This window comes from Caloenas nicobarica, chromosome Z (genome assembly GCF_036013445.1).
Source record: "Caloenas nicobarica isolate bCalNic1 chromosome Z, bCalNic1.hap1, whole genome shotgun sequence".
Classification (NCBI taxonomy): Eukaryota; Metazoa; Chordata; class Aves; order Columbiformes; family Columbidae; genus Caloenas; species Caloenas nicobarica.
In genome coordinates this window covers 34642242-34659780 of record NC_088284.1, presented here as the reverse complement: position 1 = coordinate 34659780, position 17539 = coordinate 34642242, and the positions used below count along the sequence as shown (strand labels likewise).

Sequence of the window (17539 nt, the reverse complement as noted above, 5' to 3'; positions counted from 1 at the left end):
TAAGTTATGTTTTTGTAAGATTTCTTCTGTATTGAAACTTGGACTGGAAATCAAACTTAAAGTTTTAGGCTGAATCTTTCCTGAAGTTTTGTTCGTGTTAGCTCCCAAATCATGTTTACTTTTACTAGGGATTTATAGAGAACACTCAAGAGATTGCTCAGTTCCTAGTCTATGCTTCATTTCAGAGGAAACAGACAAATAACTATAATAAACTCATTTTTTTATCTGAACCTTTTGGATCAATAAATTGTCTAGCTCTTTACGTGTGTTTTGTGTTACATTAAGAAAAGTATCACCTACGATAAAAATAGCGATCACTGTGATACTGAGTAAATTGTGTGAGGGCTGCACAAGAATTGGTCAAAAACAAAGCTGCATTGTAATTTTCATTCTAAAGCAAGCCTTTGTGTTCGGAGCCAGCATATTACTACTGTCTTAGGGTATAATCACTCATAACTATTGTATAGAGGTTTAGTATATTGCTGTTTCTTAATTGAAAACATTGCAGTTAGAGCTGATCTGCTATTATGGGTTGGTGAAGTGAGTGCTTCCCCATCTCTTTAATTTCAAAGTAAATTGTTTATCCGAAATGAATTCCAAAAAGAAAGTGGCTTTGTAAGTGATTTTTTCCGTAAGTGCTTATACCTTCCACATGCAGTGCTTATTCCACTGTTACAAATCTGTATGCATGAAAGCTATGGTACAAAGCACTGTTCTTTAATATGTATAATATGTTCTATAAAACTTTGTCTTACAGATATATGTCATGCATACCTTAGCAGCATCACTCTCTGCTTGCATCTACCAATGTCTTTGCGATCGCCACAGCTACAGGTAAAGGTGTATAGAAAGTACTTTTTAGAGAACAGTCAACACACCGTCTCACTGTAGTGATGGTATAATAGATGATGCACCAGAAGGCAGTGGTCACACCTGCCTACATCTAGAAAGGGCCATCACTTGCATAGTTTTAAACATAACTTTTTTTTTCTTTTTTTAATAAAAACAACATCCCACTTTTCTGTTTCACAGCTCATTTCAAGCAAATCAGTTCACCGGAACAGTATATCAGACAGTGCTATTAACTCAGCGCCATTCTCTAAGAACAGCAAGCTTAGAAGAAACAGTGACTCCCAATACATCACCTGCTCAGTGGCCAGGTATCTAGAGTTGATTTGTTTCTTGCCTCTTAAAGAAAACTTAATTGTCTGGATCCACTGTAAGAACATGTAGCTGTGCTCTGGACTTTCTAGTAGTATTTGTAACAACTGTGTGGTGAAAATAATTTCTTATAATAAAATTTTATCTTCAATTTTCCAAAGCTGTAACATAAGAATTCTGTTTATTCACTAACACAAGTTGAGTTATAATGCTTTCTCTTGCTAAAACTATGTTAATGGAGGCTCTAGTAAAGGGAAAGTAAACAGAAAGTAGGGTGTTGTCCTGTGCTCTACTTGCTCCCCCTGCAGGCAACAGGTCATTCTCACCATCATTCTACTTATTCTTGAAAAGGACTTGAAAGGCTGTCATAGTTTGTGCTCCATCTCAGAGTGATTACAACTTTTGAACTAACTTGAAACTGTTGACAGTGAGAAGTTCATAATTAATTATGTTTTGCTGTAGTTCTAAAACCCACATAGAACTTCAGGTAACTCTTAACATGTGCTAATGAAGCTACATGGGTAATATTAGAGGGTGTCTAAGTTATGAAACATATGTATGTAGGAGCTTCAGTTTACACCACTAATTTTAATGTCAGCATAACCAAGAAATATGCTTTCATATTATGGGATTTTTTTCAATAAGAAAAATTCACATTTTAAAAAATATTCTGCAGAACCTTAAGCAGTCTTTGCGCTTGATCCTAGACTGTGTTTCTTTTCCACAGAATGTTCTGTCACTGAATCTACTGATTTTAGAGAGAAATCAGATTGTCATCTGTTTTCTCCTTGTTTCATTAGTTGCAGTGTTAAATTTCTAGTGAATGAGACAAGAGATTGTTAGCACTTATGCCTTAAGCAGTATCACCTTGAACTGATTTCTCTGGTTTTTAGTAGCTTCATATGCTTTCTGTGCAAATAGGAGAGTATGACACAAAGCAGAATTCATAAGCCACTGCTATTTGTATTTTCACTTATGTGAACAAAGTGACACAAGTTGGAGCCACATCTGAAACTCTTTACAACTTTTTATCAGAGCATAAAAACACTACAAGATGTTTAGTACTTGAGTGAAAGAATGCTTGTCAGACAATATGTAGTTCAAGCCAACGCCCATAATTGTTGGTTGGTTTTACCACTGTAAAGTGAGAATATAGAATTTTATCTTAGAGTTATGCTGGAGTTATAAACCCAACTGGTGAAACAGGCATCACAGGAAAGTCAATGAGCAGATTAGTATTTTAATCTTAACATTTGTATGCTATGCATTGAATATACTGTGATGCGCTGGATTTAAAGTAGAGAACAAAAAGTTCACCCTTTACTGAAAGAATTGAGGAACCAGAAAAGAGAGATTGAGACATGTAGGGGGGGAGATAGATTAATGTAAGTAATGTAACTAAATGTTGTAACTTAGAGTTTCGGTACCAGGGAGTTGAATTAAAGCTGACAGTGTTTTATTTAAGATATATCAAAAATGTGAGTGCTTTTTTTGTGATTTTTCTTTTTCTATTTTTCTTGAAAAGTTGCCATGTATTTTTTTAATAGTCCAAAACAGGAAACTGAAAAGCTGTAATAAACTGTTAAAAATAAATAGCATGTCACTTTCTCATGGAGTTTTCAATTTCCTCTAAAACTTAGAATTGTTATACACTAGAAGGTACTAAGTAACGTAGGTTGCTAGTGATAATCCAGACTATGTTCTCACACACATACGCGCTTTTTTTTCTCTTTACGAACAGGAATAACAGCTCTAATACGTCTCTTGAATTCTGCTGGTGAGGAAGCCCAGCCAGGTCTCACAGTTTTACTTTGTGAAATTCTAACTGCGGTCTATCTGAGTCTATTCATCCATGGCCTAGCAACACATTCTAGCAATGAGTTGTATAGAATTATGGCTCATCCACTTAACAACAAAATGTGGTCTGCTGTCTTTGGAGGAGGAGCTCATACACCCAGCAGAGGACAACTGCAGTTAAAGACAAAAACTGGTTAGTTCTATTGTTTTACTTCTATTTGTCTTCTGGGTTTTTTAAGAAAATGATGTGACTGCTGAAAGCTTAAGAGTGATTGAAACAGTTCATGTTTGGTAAGAATTCAATATGCATTTAGGTCTGTAAAGAAAAACAAGGATCTAAAATTATTAGCATAAATGTTACGTAGAAGAGAGTAGGAAGCAGAAGTGAATGTTATTCAAATAAGCTTTCCAAGTAGCACAACTGTAATGTAAGGGGGGTAAGCTTATCTTAAAAAGAAAATGTTCATGTTATTACAGCATAGTTTTTAATGTTAATTTTAAAGCTTTCCAGTTCTCTCATAACAGGAATATATTCCGATTTTACAAATACAGTATGTTTTCTCTCTTTGGCAGGTAGGCACTTCCCAATGCCTAGCCCACAGCAGGTAGTAGTGTTCTCCATGGAATGCGTGGGGTTTTCCAAATCCCTTACTGCCTTCAGTACTCATAGTCCTACCAAATCTTCAGGCAAGATACTAGATTTAGTAATAGGCTTCTACATGCAGTTTGCTATGCGTGATTTTTTTTTTTTGCATATGTAGAAAGAAAAACTTCTGTTTGCAAGCCATGACATCAAAATTTAAAGTGAAGTTCTGTAGTTAAAGCAGCAGTTAAATTGAGCCATTTCAAAAAAGAAAATTGGCAGTGCTGTTGTATTCTTACTACACTTAATTTGAAATTAATGTTAAATACAAAATTACTCTGACCATGGTTTGAAAGTATCAGAAGTGTTTCATATCTTTGGAGAGCTGCTTGTTTTGCTTTTTGAATATAAGCATTGTTATGCATGTGGATTTTTAAGTGTTCGTTCTAGACATTACAACGAAAAGGTGTCTTTTTGATATTAAATTTTCATAGTATGAGAAGCCTTTAGAAAAGCAAACAACCTTCACATTTTAAATACAGATGATTATAAATTATCCTGAGGTCAAGAATGAATTCTGTAATACTTTTCTTTTTTGTACAGATTTGTGCTTTGTAATATAATTGGACTTCAACGAGATTAACAATCCTACAGATTACCTAATTTTTTTTAAGAGGAACGTTTTTTTAAAGATAAAGTTACTTAAACTTTAGTCGCTTTGTATATCACATCTGAATATATATTAAAAATATATTTTGTTATTATTATTAGATGTATGTTACACATAAAAAATGTCTTACCTTGTATATAAGGAAAGCTGAAAATATAGTTTAAATACAGACCTTGTCAGACACTTAGAGTAATTTCAGAGCAGAGATTTTAATCAAAAGCAAGTTCTTTTTCTAGATCTGATCACTTTTCTCTGTGGTATTGAATAAATATTTCTCATTTTTGGTTTGTTAAGGTGAATATATTTGCTATATCCGAAGTGTTAGAAGGTGCAACTTGGCTTTTATCCAAGTTTCCTAGGTGTTGGTAATTGCATACTGAGGTGTGTTAATGCTGCTGCTACTACTGTTTTAAAATTATAATTATTTTTACATAGAAATGTATTCTGAAATGTATACTAAATGCCCATCTACTGCATGTTTGTCTTAAAAATGAATGCTGGCTGGCTGATGGCAGAATTAGTAAAACTGTTGCTGGAAGAATCAATAAGCTGAAACTGAACTTTTAAGGGAAGAAGGGACCTTTCCAAATACTATTTTGTAGGGATTAATCGAACACTGGAAAAGGGACCTGAAGGGATTGTGGAGTCTCCATCTTTGGAGTTATTCAAAACCTGAACAAACTAGGCCATCGCTTAAGTCAGCACAGTTCTGAGCAAGGAGTTGGACCAGGTCCCTTCCAACTTACATAATTCTAAGATTCTGTAGATGTATTATTTGGTTTTAATGTGTGTCTATCTACAACAACTTTAGGGGAAAGAATTTTGGAGAAACATCTTTCTCTGTCACTTTAAACTAAAAAGAAAAAAAAAAGAAAATAAAACAATAGACCTGCAGTAGAGAAGTCGGGTTAAAATCAGCTATATTTTTGTGCCTTTACTGTCGTATCCTACTTTCTCTTCTGATATCCAGAAACAAATACTGAGAAGTGACTGGAATGCTTGTTCCAGACAACTATAGCATGTTCTTCCATAATATGATTTAGACTACGTATAGCTTCCCATTTTGTTATGCATAACTACACTTTTTTCCCCTAAGTTTATTTTTAGATTTTTGTGAAATGTTTTCACTCTCAAATTATTATCAAAAGCCAAAATTTATTGACAGTAAAGATTCTAATATAGTAACACTGTATGTCCTGCATGTTGTTGTCTTCTTGCTCCTTCCAGAACCCCCCAATCCTTGAGCACTTTTTCTGAATGTGAACGTTGATCTCCAAGTTTGAAACTTCTTTTAGGAGACTGTAGTACTATATATAGTACAGGCCAATAAAGCTATGTTATTTCCCCTTCTGTTCTGTGCTTAGGTGACTTAGGCATACAATAGCTTTGGATATAAAATTTCTTTTAAATAAATATGATCTTTTGTTTAGACACATACTTAGGAAGCAAAAATTAGTTCCTGGTAGTCTTGTAAAATCCTGATGTCTGTTAGGAATTAGTTTGCATGAAGGAGTATTTTTTTTATTGCCTCTCTCACAGTAAAGATCAGACAAAGCATATCAGTTTGAATGCTTTTAGAGGTGCCTGACATGTTATGTGTTCCAGATGTGTTTCTTGTTTTTGCAGTTGCAGAAAAAGATTTTGACAAACCAGGCTAGCATTTGAGAACTTACATTATATCTTAAAACTGTGGGTAGGTTTTGTTTTCAAAGAGGCAATTCTCATCTGAAATATAACCCTATTGTTGATTATAGTAAATCTTTTCAGAATCATATTTACCATGTAGTTTCTTTTGAAAACTGCCTCAGAAAACTCTTTTGTAACTTAAGTCTTTATAGAGGTGGTACATTTTCTATTATCCAGAGGGTTCTTAAGGAAGACCTTGAATTTTACTTTAAAAATTAGAAATCCATAATTTCATTTCATATTCAGTTTTTCCATGCTACAAGAGTAAATTAAATGCAAGACTACTTCCAAAATTTGAGTGTTTTACAAGTACAGTTTATAGACTTAAAATGTCATTTTAGGTTTCAGATGTAGAAAATCAGAAATCTGATGGTACTTGACTATTAAGATGAATTATTTTTCTCTGCTGATTGTCCTGTCTTACCAAGTAATTTTAAAAGTTTGAACACAAATATTATTGTCATAGTTGTAGTTCGGTAGGGAGAAATGATAAACTGTCAGCACTTACTGTGATGAGTTTCATATAACATGCCAGAGATTTTGAGAAACAAATGTCCTTATGATGAGGATATGCATATAAAATTTATCCATAGGATCTGCAGTCCTGCTGTCAGGCTCATGCATGTATTTTCCTTGTTAGATCCTCTGAATTAATTTGTAGGATTCACTTGCTTTTCACAAACCGTTATTTATGACCTAGAAAACATAGTGCTATTACAGATTTTACAAATATCGGACTTAAAACACAGTATCTAAGCAGAAGATGAATTTAGTGTTTGGCCAAGTTTTCCTTAGGCAATTGTGAAAAACCCCAAACACTTAGAACTCTTTATATGCTATTCCTACTGTGAGGTAGGTTTTGTGCAGAATCTAAAACAAAATAACAAAAACTGAATTTGCCTAGACTAGAAACTTTCTGCTTCAGGCTGGATCTGACAGTGCTATGTGTCTGCTACTCAGTTGTGCCAGCAAATCAGGAACAGCAGTAAAAACTCAACATTTCTAGACTTTATTTCCAGGCATCACTTAATCTCAGAACAGATGAAAGGATATAGATTACTCAAGTTCTGAAGCCTTTAGCTTGTGCAAGGACCTTTAACAGCCATGCCACGCTGTACCTTTTTAATGCAGAATTCCATGCAGTATTGTTAGTAATGGAAACTTTGTCATCAACGTGAGAATAATTGCCTTGAATTTCAGCTCGGAATTAGAGACTGGAATATTAGGCTTGTTTTCTTATGGTATTTTGGAGTACTGACTACTTCATTGCTTGTGTGGCCTTTCTATCCTGTATTAAAGTCTTTGTATTCTCACTATTACTGTTTTATTCTTGATTAAGTCAGGCATTAAAACAGATCAGAAGTTTGACTTAAAGTGTTTGCACTGTGCATGATGTAGTTATTTTGGGTCAGTAGAAGAAGCCTTAAACAGTCAGAACAGGAAATGTCAACAAACTTTGTATGTCACCAAGTATTTAATTGTGCTTATTTAATTTTTTTAAAGGTTTCCATTCACTGATTATTGAAATGCCCCCAGTGTATATAATGTCTTCAGAAACATCTAAGAGTTTAATATATACGTGCTTTGAGCTTTTCAGTGAATCACTACTCATTAAATGGTGCATAAATACAACAAAGAATTTGCAGTCTTGTGTACAAATAGGAATCAAACTACAGCTAACAGAACTCAAGTGCTATTGCTGTGGTAGAGCACTAAATTAAATTAATGGATTAAATTCATTAATTTCATTAAATTCATCACCTTGGCCACATGGGCTATTGCCCATGAGTAAGCAGAATATCATGTTGAAAACTTCGGGATTTGTAACCTTGAAAAATGCAAATTTTTTAAAAGTTTGAAGTCGAAATGTACAGCAGTATAGACTGTCACCAGCCTGCTGTTTGAGTTGGCTTTCACAGTCTCCCAAAGGATTACAGAAATCTGTGCAGGGCTTTACACTTAGAAAAATGATTCGAGGTGTGATTCAAAATCAGTATTTCTTTGTCATCTCTCTGTCATTCCATTCTTCTGGGCTTCAGCAGTGCTGATATTTTTTGATGCCTGAAGTCAAAGATGATGCGTTTGTAGGAGGAAGACTTCATAATTTTACATCTCTTAGGGAAGACTTGCATTTGTCTTAGGGTGTTGGAGTGTTGATGCTTCATGCCTGCACCTAGTCTTCAAAGACTAATAAGACACAGTAACTCTGTATGTTTTAGGGTTTTTTTGAAATTGAAAGATCTGCCTTTAGCTCTTTCTGGGAAGGTGGAAGGGAGATGACGTGGGCAACAAGTCATTTGACTGTCACTATGCGTGTTAGATCTTGGTAGAAACAGAAGCATTTTCCCTGTCTGAAATATTCCAATATTCTTGGAAAATAACATTTTTACATTTGTCTTATAATTAGACTGAATAGAAACTATTTGAATGTAAAAAACATGTAAAATAGTTTTAACTAGAAATATATGAAAAATTTGAAAGTTAATATAATTGGTGATCTGAAATCCCAATTGACAGAGTCAGATTTTTAAAGAATTTGTTAATTTATTTAAAGATTTTTAAAATTAAAAAAAAATAAATTGGCATTAGTAGTATGTATTTCAAACTACTTACATGGTTGTACTTTCATTTGTCTTAAATATTGATTGTTTTTTTCCAGTGGCTAGCCTGCAGTGCTCTTAAAAATGCAAAGAATGATCCACCACAAAGCAAAAGAAGTACTATTTGAAAGTCAAGCATTTGCTTTTAAAATTCTGCTTAGAAAAACAACCTGCAAGCATATACTTGCTTATTTCTGTATCATGCAACACTTGCTCCTTATTTTTATGCCTAGTGAATTTTTTTTTTAAGCAATTGCTAAAAATTCATTCAGAGTGATGCATGTGCATGCTCTTTCTTAGCCGATGAGCTTTACATAATAAAATGAAAATGCATTGTACTGCAGTTCTTATATTTGTGGCTTTTAATACAGGTAAGTGGATTTCCAGTAATATCCCCAACAGGAAAATAGAAAAGTTGTTACGATATACTAGTGTAATATAGACTGTTAAAATATCCCAGTTTCAAGATGAAAGATAAGATGCTGTCTTCAGCTTTTATTAGATTGTATATGTTAATTATTTTATAGTTCAGCTGCTCATAGTGGTAATGGTTGTCTTCATATGTGGTCAAAAATATTTTTGAAAATGCTTGGAAAAACATGGGCTTTTTTCTGGTCCAAAAATAACGAGAAATTGTGAAATAATTCAATCAGCCACTGTGAATACAGATAATTTGCTCATTTGAAAGAAAAATATATATATATAGTTCTGAGGTATAAAAACCCTTTAAGTTGTATTTTGGTTTGTTTGGTTTTTTTAAATCGACTTCCATGTTAACCTTCCTCAGGGTTTACAGTTGGCTCAGATTGTGTTACGAGCATGTAAAGCTTATATGTGGAATATAACTGTTCTTAAGTAAGTGCTGGTTTTGTTTTGTCTGGAGTGTTGGACCTTCTGTTTTCAAGTGACTGGAGTACCCATAAGAGTTTTGAAGGAAATCGTCTTTCAAGGATCTGTCAAGACTCAAAAGTCTCCTGTGGCTAAAACATGTAAACCAAAAAAATAAGGGTATAGGAAATACTTCTTTCTAGTAGTTCACTTCAGGCATTCATCAGGCTGCTGGCTCTTTTTGTGCCAGAAAGCAATTTCAGAAGTTCCCTGTAAGTTAGTTTTGTGGGCCCTTGGTAGCATAAGGGAATAAGGAAAGATAAAACAATAAGGCACCCATTTGCATTTGTGATTGTTCATATTAGTTCATCCTTGCAACTGGTTTGGCCCAAGAGGCTGATGCATGAACTCAGTGACAGGGATGTCTAATCTGCAGATCAGCTCTGCAGATTTGCTTTCTTGGAGCCTGTTTGTTACTGCTGTTGTATCAGCCAAAGACTCAAATAATGAGGCAACATGTATTCCGCTTAGTTGAGAGGTATTTACGTGAGATCTTTTATGACTAGCTACTTGGTTTCATTATTGCTCGATGCAAAACAAACAAAAAAACACCCACTTAACTGAACAAAAAACTGAAAAGTTTTTTCTATATTCTTCTTCCCCAACTGTTTTGGGCTTTTTTGCGTTTTTTTTCACTTAAAAAAAAAAATGACTGCTGTGGGGTAGGGTGGAACTGAAGTGTATTCTGTGATTCTTTTGGATGATGTCATAGTCTTCAAACCTTCACTGGAAAAGGGAGATTTTGAAATGCTTAAGAAAAAAGTGATTTTTTCATTATTTAGTTAAATAGGTGTTGAAAGTTCTGGGGACTTCAAAAGGCAGTTTAAAAAAAATCTACTCCCTAAAAACTAGTCTTCATGTATTACATCTATTTACTTGTCAATAAAAATAAATTTTACAATCAAGTAGGACATAGATTCAAATCCATTTTGTCTCTAAATGGAAGAACAATGAAGGCCACCATGTTGTATCAAATCTCCGAACATTATTTCCTCATCCCTGCGACTTCAGAAGTGTTCTGGAGAGACAGAACATTAACTTATTGGTCAGGGATGGTGAGAATCGGTGTCATTGCTCCACTACTAACAGAAAGGCTGCATTGGAATAGAATTCATCTACCAAGAGCCAGAATGATTTCATGTTAGCAGATGGTTATGTGAGCCTCTTTTTAAGTAAGCCATTACTTTTTCCATGTTTGTGAAGTTGATACTTCTCAACAAGAAATAAGGGATCTGAAATGAGGCTTGCTTGCTCATTCATTTGTGATGTAACTGTATTAAGATATTTCTGATACTTTGGATAAGCTGTTTCCTAGAGTACTGTAATCATCAAGAATATAATTCAAATAAATCTCTTGTAGACACTTCTTATTCTGAAAAAAAATAATATTGGGAGAAGTAAGGGGACCCCTCAAGTCCTAGGAGTTAGAATGCAATATTATTACAAATAATTAGTCCTTTCCTGTCTGGTAATGTATATATTGGATTGTATTAGTTAAAATGGGATATATTTGCTGGAGAAATATATGGTTAGGACAAATGGATTTATCAGAATTGTACTGTTTAGGAGAAAGTATAGACCTCCTCTGGAAGGAGAGGCGGAGTTGAAACTTGGAGTACAAATGGCAAGCTTAGGTATTTGCACTGTATATTCTGAAAGATAAGACTCTTGGATTATCTTAAAAACCAAGCATAGACAGTATTCCTTAGTCCTTATTCAAGTTTTGTAGTGCTGTTGCTTGAGCAACAATATTTGTCATGTTTATTGTAGGAAGAAAGCTTCTGGTGCAGTTATGGGTGTACTCTACTATTTTACATTATTTGTAATGGAGGGTTTTCCCCATCTGGAAATCTAGTTGTGTATTGTTTTTACATATTGGACCATTAACATTCTCTATGTTTATTTGCCACAGAAATGTTAAGATAAAATTCTGAAAGCTTACAATGAGGAAGATGCATTCTATTACAAGTCCCTTTATTAAAAGCAGTAGGGAGGTGGAGCAGATAATTTAAAGTAACATACTGTGTTTTCTTCCTCTGTAGATGATGGAGAGAAACAGCAAAAACGTTACAGGCTTTCATCAAAAACCTCTCCAAAAGAGAGTTCTCAGTCATCTGCATTGCCATTGGTAGACCAAGAATCTCCGTCTTCCAAAGAAAGATTTATTCCCCCTGAGCTTAGCATCTGGGATTATTTTATTGCAAAGGTAATTTTTTGCTATTATGACAGTTAACCATCTTCTCTCGCTTCTGGAAAGGTAATTTTTTTTCTTCTTAGCCTTTATTACAGGTATAAATTTAGATGTGTGATAGAAGCTGCCTGTTTTTATTACTCATATTTAGCTTTTTCTAAAACACTACCTATAGATATTTTTGAAACAGCTTTCTTAACTACTGTTGTTATGAAATGAATTTGTTTTCAGATAATGGTGTGAATAAACATGTTGCTTTTTACAGTTGCAGAGTACAAATGTGTAGGTAATTATGGATCAGCTATTTAGATGAACAAGGAAATGTGACAAGCTTTTTATCTTCTATTTCAAATGAGGGAAATGAGCTTGTATGTTTACTAGAAGTCAAATTAGATTGCCTTGTGTCAAGTCTGCTGTAGCAGATCTTTGTAGAAAGTTACGTAATTAAGCAACAACATGGATTTGTATGGTACATTTCTATAACAAGTATTAGCTCTATCAGCAAAATAAATGTAAGCAGTATTTTGGGAGCAAGCACAAACCAGAAATTTCAAATACTGAATAACACAGTGGGGCGCTGATGGCGGGCTTGTCATAAATATTGAACACTGTAGGCAGGGGATAGGATTTTCGTGTTCTTTAGTCCTCTGGGCTCTTGAAAGAACTAGAGAGAAAATATACGGGTGGTATTGGCTTCTCTCTGAGAAATACAAGCTTCTGTGTCTTACTTGTGCTTTGATATATCTGACGTTAAAGTAAGGCAAAATAAGGCTTGGAAAACTATTTGCATTTTCATTTTCAGCATTAGAATGTTGAATAATGTGAAAAATAAGGTGTTAAAGTATGCAATGCTTATGGACAGTTACCCTTTTCCTAAGGTACAAACTCCAGATGTTACTAAATTGTGTAAGATGATATGCCTGCTTTTTAATAAAAAGCATTGAATACTATAATGTTGCATTTTAAAAAGACTATTTAAAAGTCGATGTTGGCTTGAAGATACTTAAGGAATATTGTGTAAATTTTTAGCCTCTTCTTCCATCACAAAATAGAGTGGAATATGATTCAGAAGAGAGTCAGGAAAGTGGTGAAGATGAAGAAGATATTGATGGAAATGTGTTTACATCAAATTCACACAATCAAGAGCATTCTAATTCAAATTCATACAGGTATGTAACTCTTTAGAATGCAAGATGGTCTGCAATTGCTACATTTGCATTTCTGTCCTTTTGATAAAATACACCAGTTACTTGATACTTCATGACAGTATATTATCTAGACTTAGTAGTTAATTTTTTGCAATTATTATTTTAGTAATGGTATAGTGACTTTTGAATTCAAAGTATCTATAATGTTCTAAAATATTGTTTGTGGTTATCAGCAGTTTATAATGACAACTTAAAGCTCTAAATTTAAATCCTAATTGTGAATAAATTAGAATTTTATTTTCTTATTAGTAAATTACTTATTAGTGCTTTCTTGTTAGTTGGTCACTGATGAGATTGGCAATGGTTCAGCTGGTACTTCACAATTTGAAGATTTTCTACCCGTTGGCTGGACATGATCTTTCAGGTAATAAGCAGCAGAGTTGTCTTTTCACTCTTAATAACCATATTTAAAATCAATGCGTTAAATAGTATATATGTTGTAGCTTTATTTTGTTGAAAATTTATAATTTTTCCATGATCTGCCAATGATTTTTCTGATACTGTTTATCGTACTAGTATATTTATGAAATAACATGGTGGGTGGGTAAGATGAGTGTGTGAGAAGGAATGCTTAGTAGTTAGCAGGAGTCTGCATACTTAGTTTTTTCTTTGCCTCTTAGTTGTAGAAAACTGTTTACAATACTAATTCCTTTGTGGAAACCCCATAGTTTTTTGTAATTAAAGTTACATCATTCCTACTCCTTGTTTCCTAGAAATCGTAGAATGGTTTGAGTTGGAAGGGACCTTTAAAGATTATCTAGTCCAACCCCCGTGTCATGGGCAGGGATATGTTTCAGTAGACCAGGTTGCAGAAAGCCCTATCCAGTCTGACCTTGAACACTTCCAGGCATGAAGCATCTACAACCTCTCTGGGCAACCTGTTCCAGTGTCTCACAGTGCTTAACGTAAACAAACAAACAAACAAATTCGTTCTTATATCTAATTTAAATCTACTCTCTTTAAAAGCATTACTTCTTGTCCTATCATAGCAGACCCTGGTAGAAAGATTTTCTCCATCTTTTTTGTAAGTTCCCTTTAAGTATTAAAGGGCCGGAATAAGCTCCCCCTGGAGTTCCTCTTCTCCAGGCTGAACAACCACAGCTCTCTCAGCCTGTCCTCATGGGAGAATTGTTCCAGCCCTCTGACCATTTTTTGTGGCCTCCTCTGGACCTGCTGTAACAGGTCTGTGTCTGTCTTGTACTGGGGACCCCAGAGCTGAACGCAGTACTCCAGATGGGCTCTCACCAGAGTGGAGCAGAGGGATAGAATCACCTCCCTTAACCTGCTGGCCATGCTCTTCCTGATGCAGTCCAGGATGCTGTTGGCTTTCTGGGGTGCATGTGCACATTGCCAGGTCATCTCCAGTTTTTCATCCACTGGTACCCCCAAGTCCTCCTCCACAGGACTGTTCTCAATCCGTTTGTCCCCCAGCCTATATTGATACAGGTGATTGCCCCGACCCAGGTGCAGGACCTTGTACTCAGCCTTGCTGAACTGCATGACATTCAAATGGGCCTGGTCCTCAAGCCTGTCAAGGTCCCTCTGGGTAGCATTCCATCCCTATAGTGAATCAGCTGCACCACTGAGCTTGGTGTGATCTGCACAACTTGCTGAGAATGTAATCACTGCCACTGTCTATGTCATTATCAAAGATAATGAACAGTACCAATCCCAATATGGACTGTTGAGAGACACTACTTGTTACCAATCTCCATTTGGACATGGAGCTTTTGACTGCAACTCTTTGAATGCAGTCATTTTCTCCAGTTCCTTATCCACTGAACATTCCATCCATCAGATCCATATCTCTCCAATTTAGAGGTAAGGATGTTGTCTGAGACCATGTCAAAGGCCTTACAGATGTCAGAAGCAGAGGACAGCAGTTGCTCTTCCCTTGCCCACCACAGCAGTCAGTCCATTATAGAATGCCACCAGATTAGTCAGTCAACGTTTGCCTTTTGTGAAGGTGTGCTGGCTTTCCCTTGTCACCTGCCTGTCATCCAAATGCCTTGACATAGCTTCCGATAGGATCTGTTCCATGATACTTAATTTCTGTCGGTGTTGGAGAGGTCTGTTCCTGTAGTGATAGCACAAAGCAGTTCACCTTTTTATACTTGTAAATATCAAGGTGAGGTTCAAATAAAGCGTACTTCTGGAGATACTTGAAATATACTTCAACCTTCAGCTGTGGAATTATCTTTGTCAATATTATAATGGAGAAGTAAGGTTTTTAAATTATTGTTTGCTTGCCTTTCTAGAGCTTCCAGTTAGCTCCCCAATATGCCATGCAGTTCTGAAAACACTACAGCGCTGGGAGCAAGTTCTCCTCCGACGTCTTGAGCTATATGGGGGTCCACCTCAGCATTATATTTCAGTTCATGCTTCTGAAGATGCTCTAGCTGCTGGTCCAGCATTGCTTCGCCATAAAACTTTACTTGAGCCTACAAACACTCCGTTCAGGTGAGTCTGATTTCAATAAGCACTTACTGTCATAACTTTAATATACATTAAGCATTATGTTGTTAGTGCATATGATAGACCATAACTTCGATAACTATATAATGCAAGTTTCTAGATTTGCTCGAATCCACTGCGAAAGTGTGAGTTCACATCAGAATTCATGCATCTCTGGTCCAAAGCAAGATCAGGAAAAAAAATCAAAAATTTCTCATTTTTTAAGCTCTTTTATTGAAGCTTAACATACTAATTTTGAGTGTGTCTGTAGCAAAACTATGGTTGACATTAAAATAAAGAATAACAAATTTTCCCTGAGAGATAATTAAGGATGAGTGACAACGAATTAAATAATTGCCCCACTTTCTTATCAGTATCTTTTCCTAAAATTGGAGAAGAAATATTACTATTTATGAGAATTGCATGGTTGTGACTCCACAAAATTGCATGTTCAGCCAGAAAAGTGTGCTCAGTTTCTTGAATTGTCACTTTTTAAATAGATTTCTGCTTTTTTAGTCTAACTATCATCTGTGGTTGCAGAATCAAGAGAACCTGTCTTTTTGTTGTAAAATACCCCATGTTTGTCACACTTCGTTTTAGTAACTCGAGTTTATTAAAAAGGAAGAGGTTAACATGTATCTGCTGTCTGGCATTACTTCCAAATCATGTTTTAAAGCGATACAGTGTTTGATGGTTTTTGGCCTGCCATAAGCAGCTATGTTTGTATTTACAAGTTTTTCCTGACCATGTGGTTTCTAGGGATAAGCATAAATATTTGAAGTCTGATCCAATTCTACAGTCCTTCCACTTTTGTTACTGAAGAGTCATGGTTGTTTCAGAGATGTTACACAGTTGATGATGTGTTCCTAGCGGGAAGTGTTACTCATTTGTTGTCCATGTGATAGAAGCACTCTAGCAATAAACAGAAATGATCCATGTTGTGAAGAATGAGGTGGACTAATAAATAATCTGTATGCTGACCTTATTGTTGTGTAATCTCTTAAAGAGATTTTTCTCACATGTCCCAAGATCTGAGGTGAGAATGCTGTATGTTCTTTTCCTTCTTCCTTTTGCACCTTCTCTCACATGTAGGTTTGTCAGGAAGATGACAGGATGGTTCCAAATATGCCTAGTAGAGTGTTTAGAGAGGTGTAGTTTTACTTCCGTGTTTCTTCTGACTATGGTTTTCTTAGAATGTAAGGTATTGCAATCTCTTATAAGTATGAGCATGATGTAGGTATTTGTTTTAACTTTATTCTGTAGATCTAGCAGTCATGTTGCACTATCTGTGAAGAGGCTCTGGCAGTACTTGGTTAAACAGGAAGAAGTCCAGGAAACCTTTATCAGAAATATTTTTACAAAGAAGCGATGCCTAAATGAGGTTGGTATGGTATATAAAGTGCATAAAATGTTGCAGGTCAATCTGTGAGCTTTTACTTAACTTATTTGTCTGGCTTGTTTACTTTCTAGAGCATGAGTGGATAATATACTGGGCTATGACTCTAAATCTACAGTATTTAATGTTAAAAATCTTTGACAATTTTGTCATTCAAAACAAAAATAGTCAATCTTTGACTGTAAGCCTACAACTAATACCACTTAGCTACAGTCAGCCTATTCTTTAAGATCGGTGTAAGAGCCACCTCAGAAGAATGACAAACTTTAAAATTTTAAAGATTAAAACCAGTAACATAATTGAAGTGCTAAAAGTTTGAGTTTTTTGATACTGTAACCATCCTGGCTTTATTCACTGGTTTCTGTCATGTTATGATTCAATTTTAATATGACAAAGGGTCATAGAACACTTAACATTTCTGTCCCTGATAACTTAACCCTGTGGCTAGCTGGATTCCAGGTTCTGGATACAGTTAAAAGTTGTGGTTCTGCAGTGGAGTTTTGTTTTGTTTTTTCTCCCTCTTTAGTTGCTCCTTTTTTTCTTACCCTATTCCCAATAATTCGAAAGAATCACTTGTATTATAGAAAAATTGAAGAGTAGTAGAAACATAGGAGAAAGCAGCAGATCAGGACAAGTGGAAAAGAAGAGTATTCATGACTAGTAAAAAACTATGGCAGGAAAGAGTTCTGTATGAGTTAATCTTTGTCCTGTAACAACTAGAATACTAGCTTGAGTATTTGTGGCTAATTGTGTTCACTACAGACTGCAGTCGAAAGGAAAGTTTTTTTCTTTTGTTGTGTCCTTTGAAGATACATGATGTCTGATGTGTTATATTAATGCAGCCATGTTGCTATGCTGTATGAAAAAGTATTTTGGAATATTTTAGATGTGCTTCATGTGTTTCC

General features: G+C 35.1%; 1 protein-coding gene across 4 annotated transcripts in view; it reads left to right on the top strand.

The window, feature by feature from the left end:
• The window catches only part of DMXL1 (Dmx like 1), an 80747-nt gene that overhangs the window by 47702 nt on the left and 15506 nt on the right, over positions 1-17539 (top strand). For 2 of the 4 annotated variants that reach the window (XM_065657654.1, XM_065657653.1), the window contains exons 26-34: positions 758-834; positions 1033-1160; positions 2903-3151; positions 3532-3645; positions 11428-11591; positions 12606-12745; positions 13063-13148; positions 15043-15244; positions 16502-16619. In XM_065657654.1, coding sequence (XP_065513726.1) covers positions 758-834; positions 1033-1160; positions 2903-3151; positions 3532-3645; positions 11428-11591; positions 12606-12745; positions 13063-13148; positions 15043-15244; positions 16502-16619 — 1278 coding nt within the window. The remainder of the gene's footprint in view (positions 1-757; positions 835-1032; positions 1161-2902; positions 3152-3531; positions 3646-11427; positions 11592-12605; positions 12746-13062; positions 13149-15042; positions 15245-16501; positions 16620-17539) is intronic. The other 2 variants (XM_065657656.1, XM_065657655.1) reach the window with 1 other exon arrangement.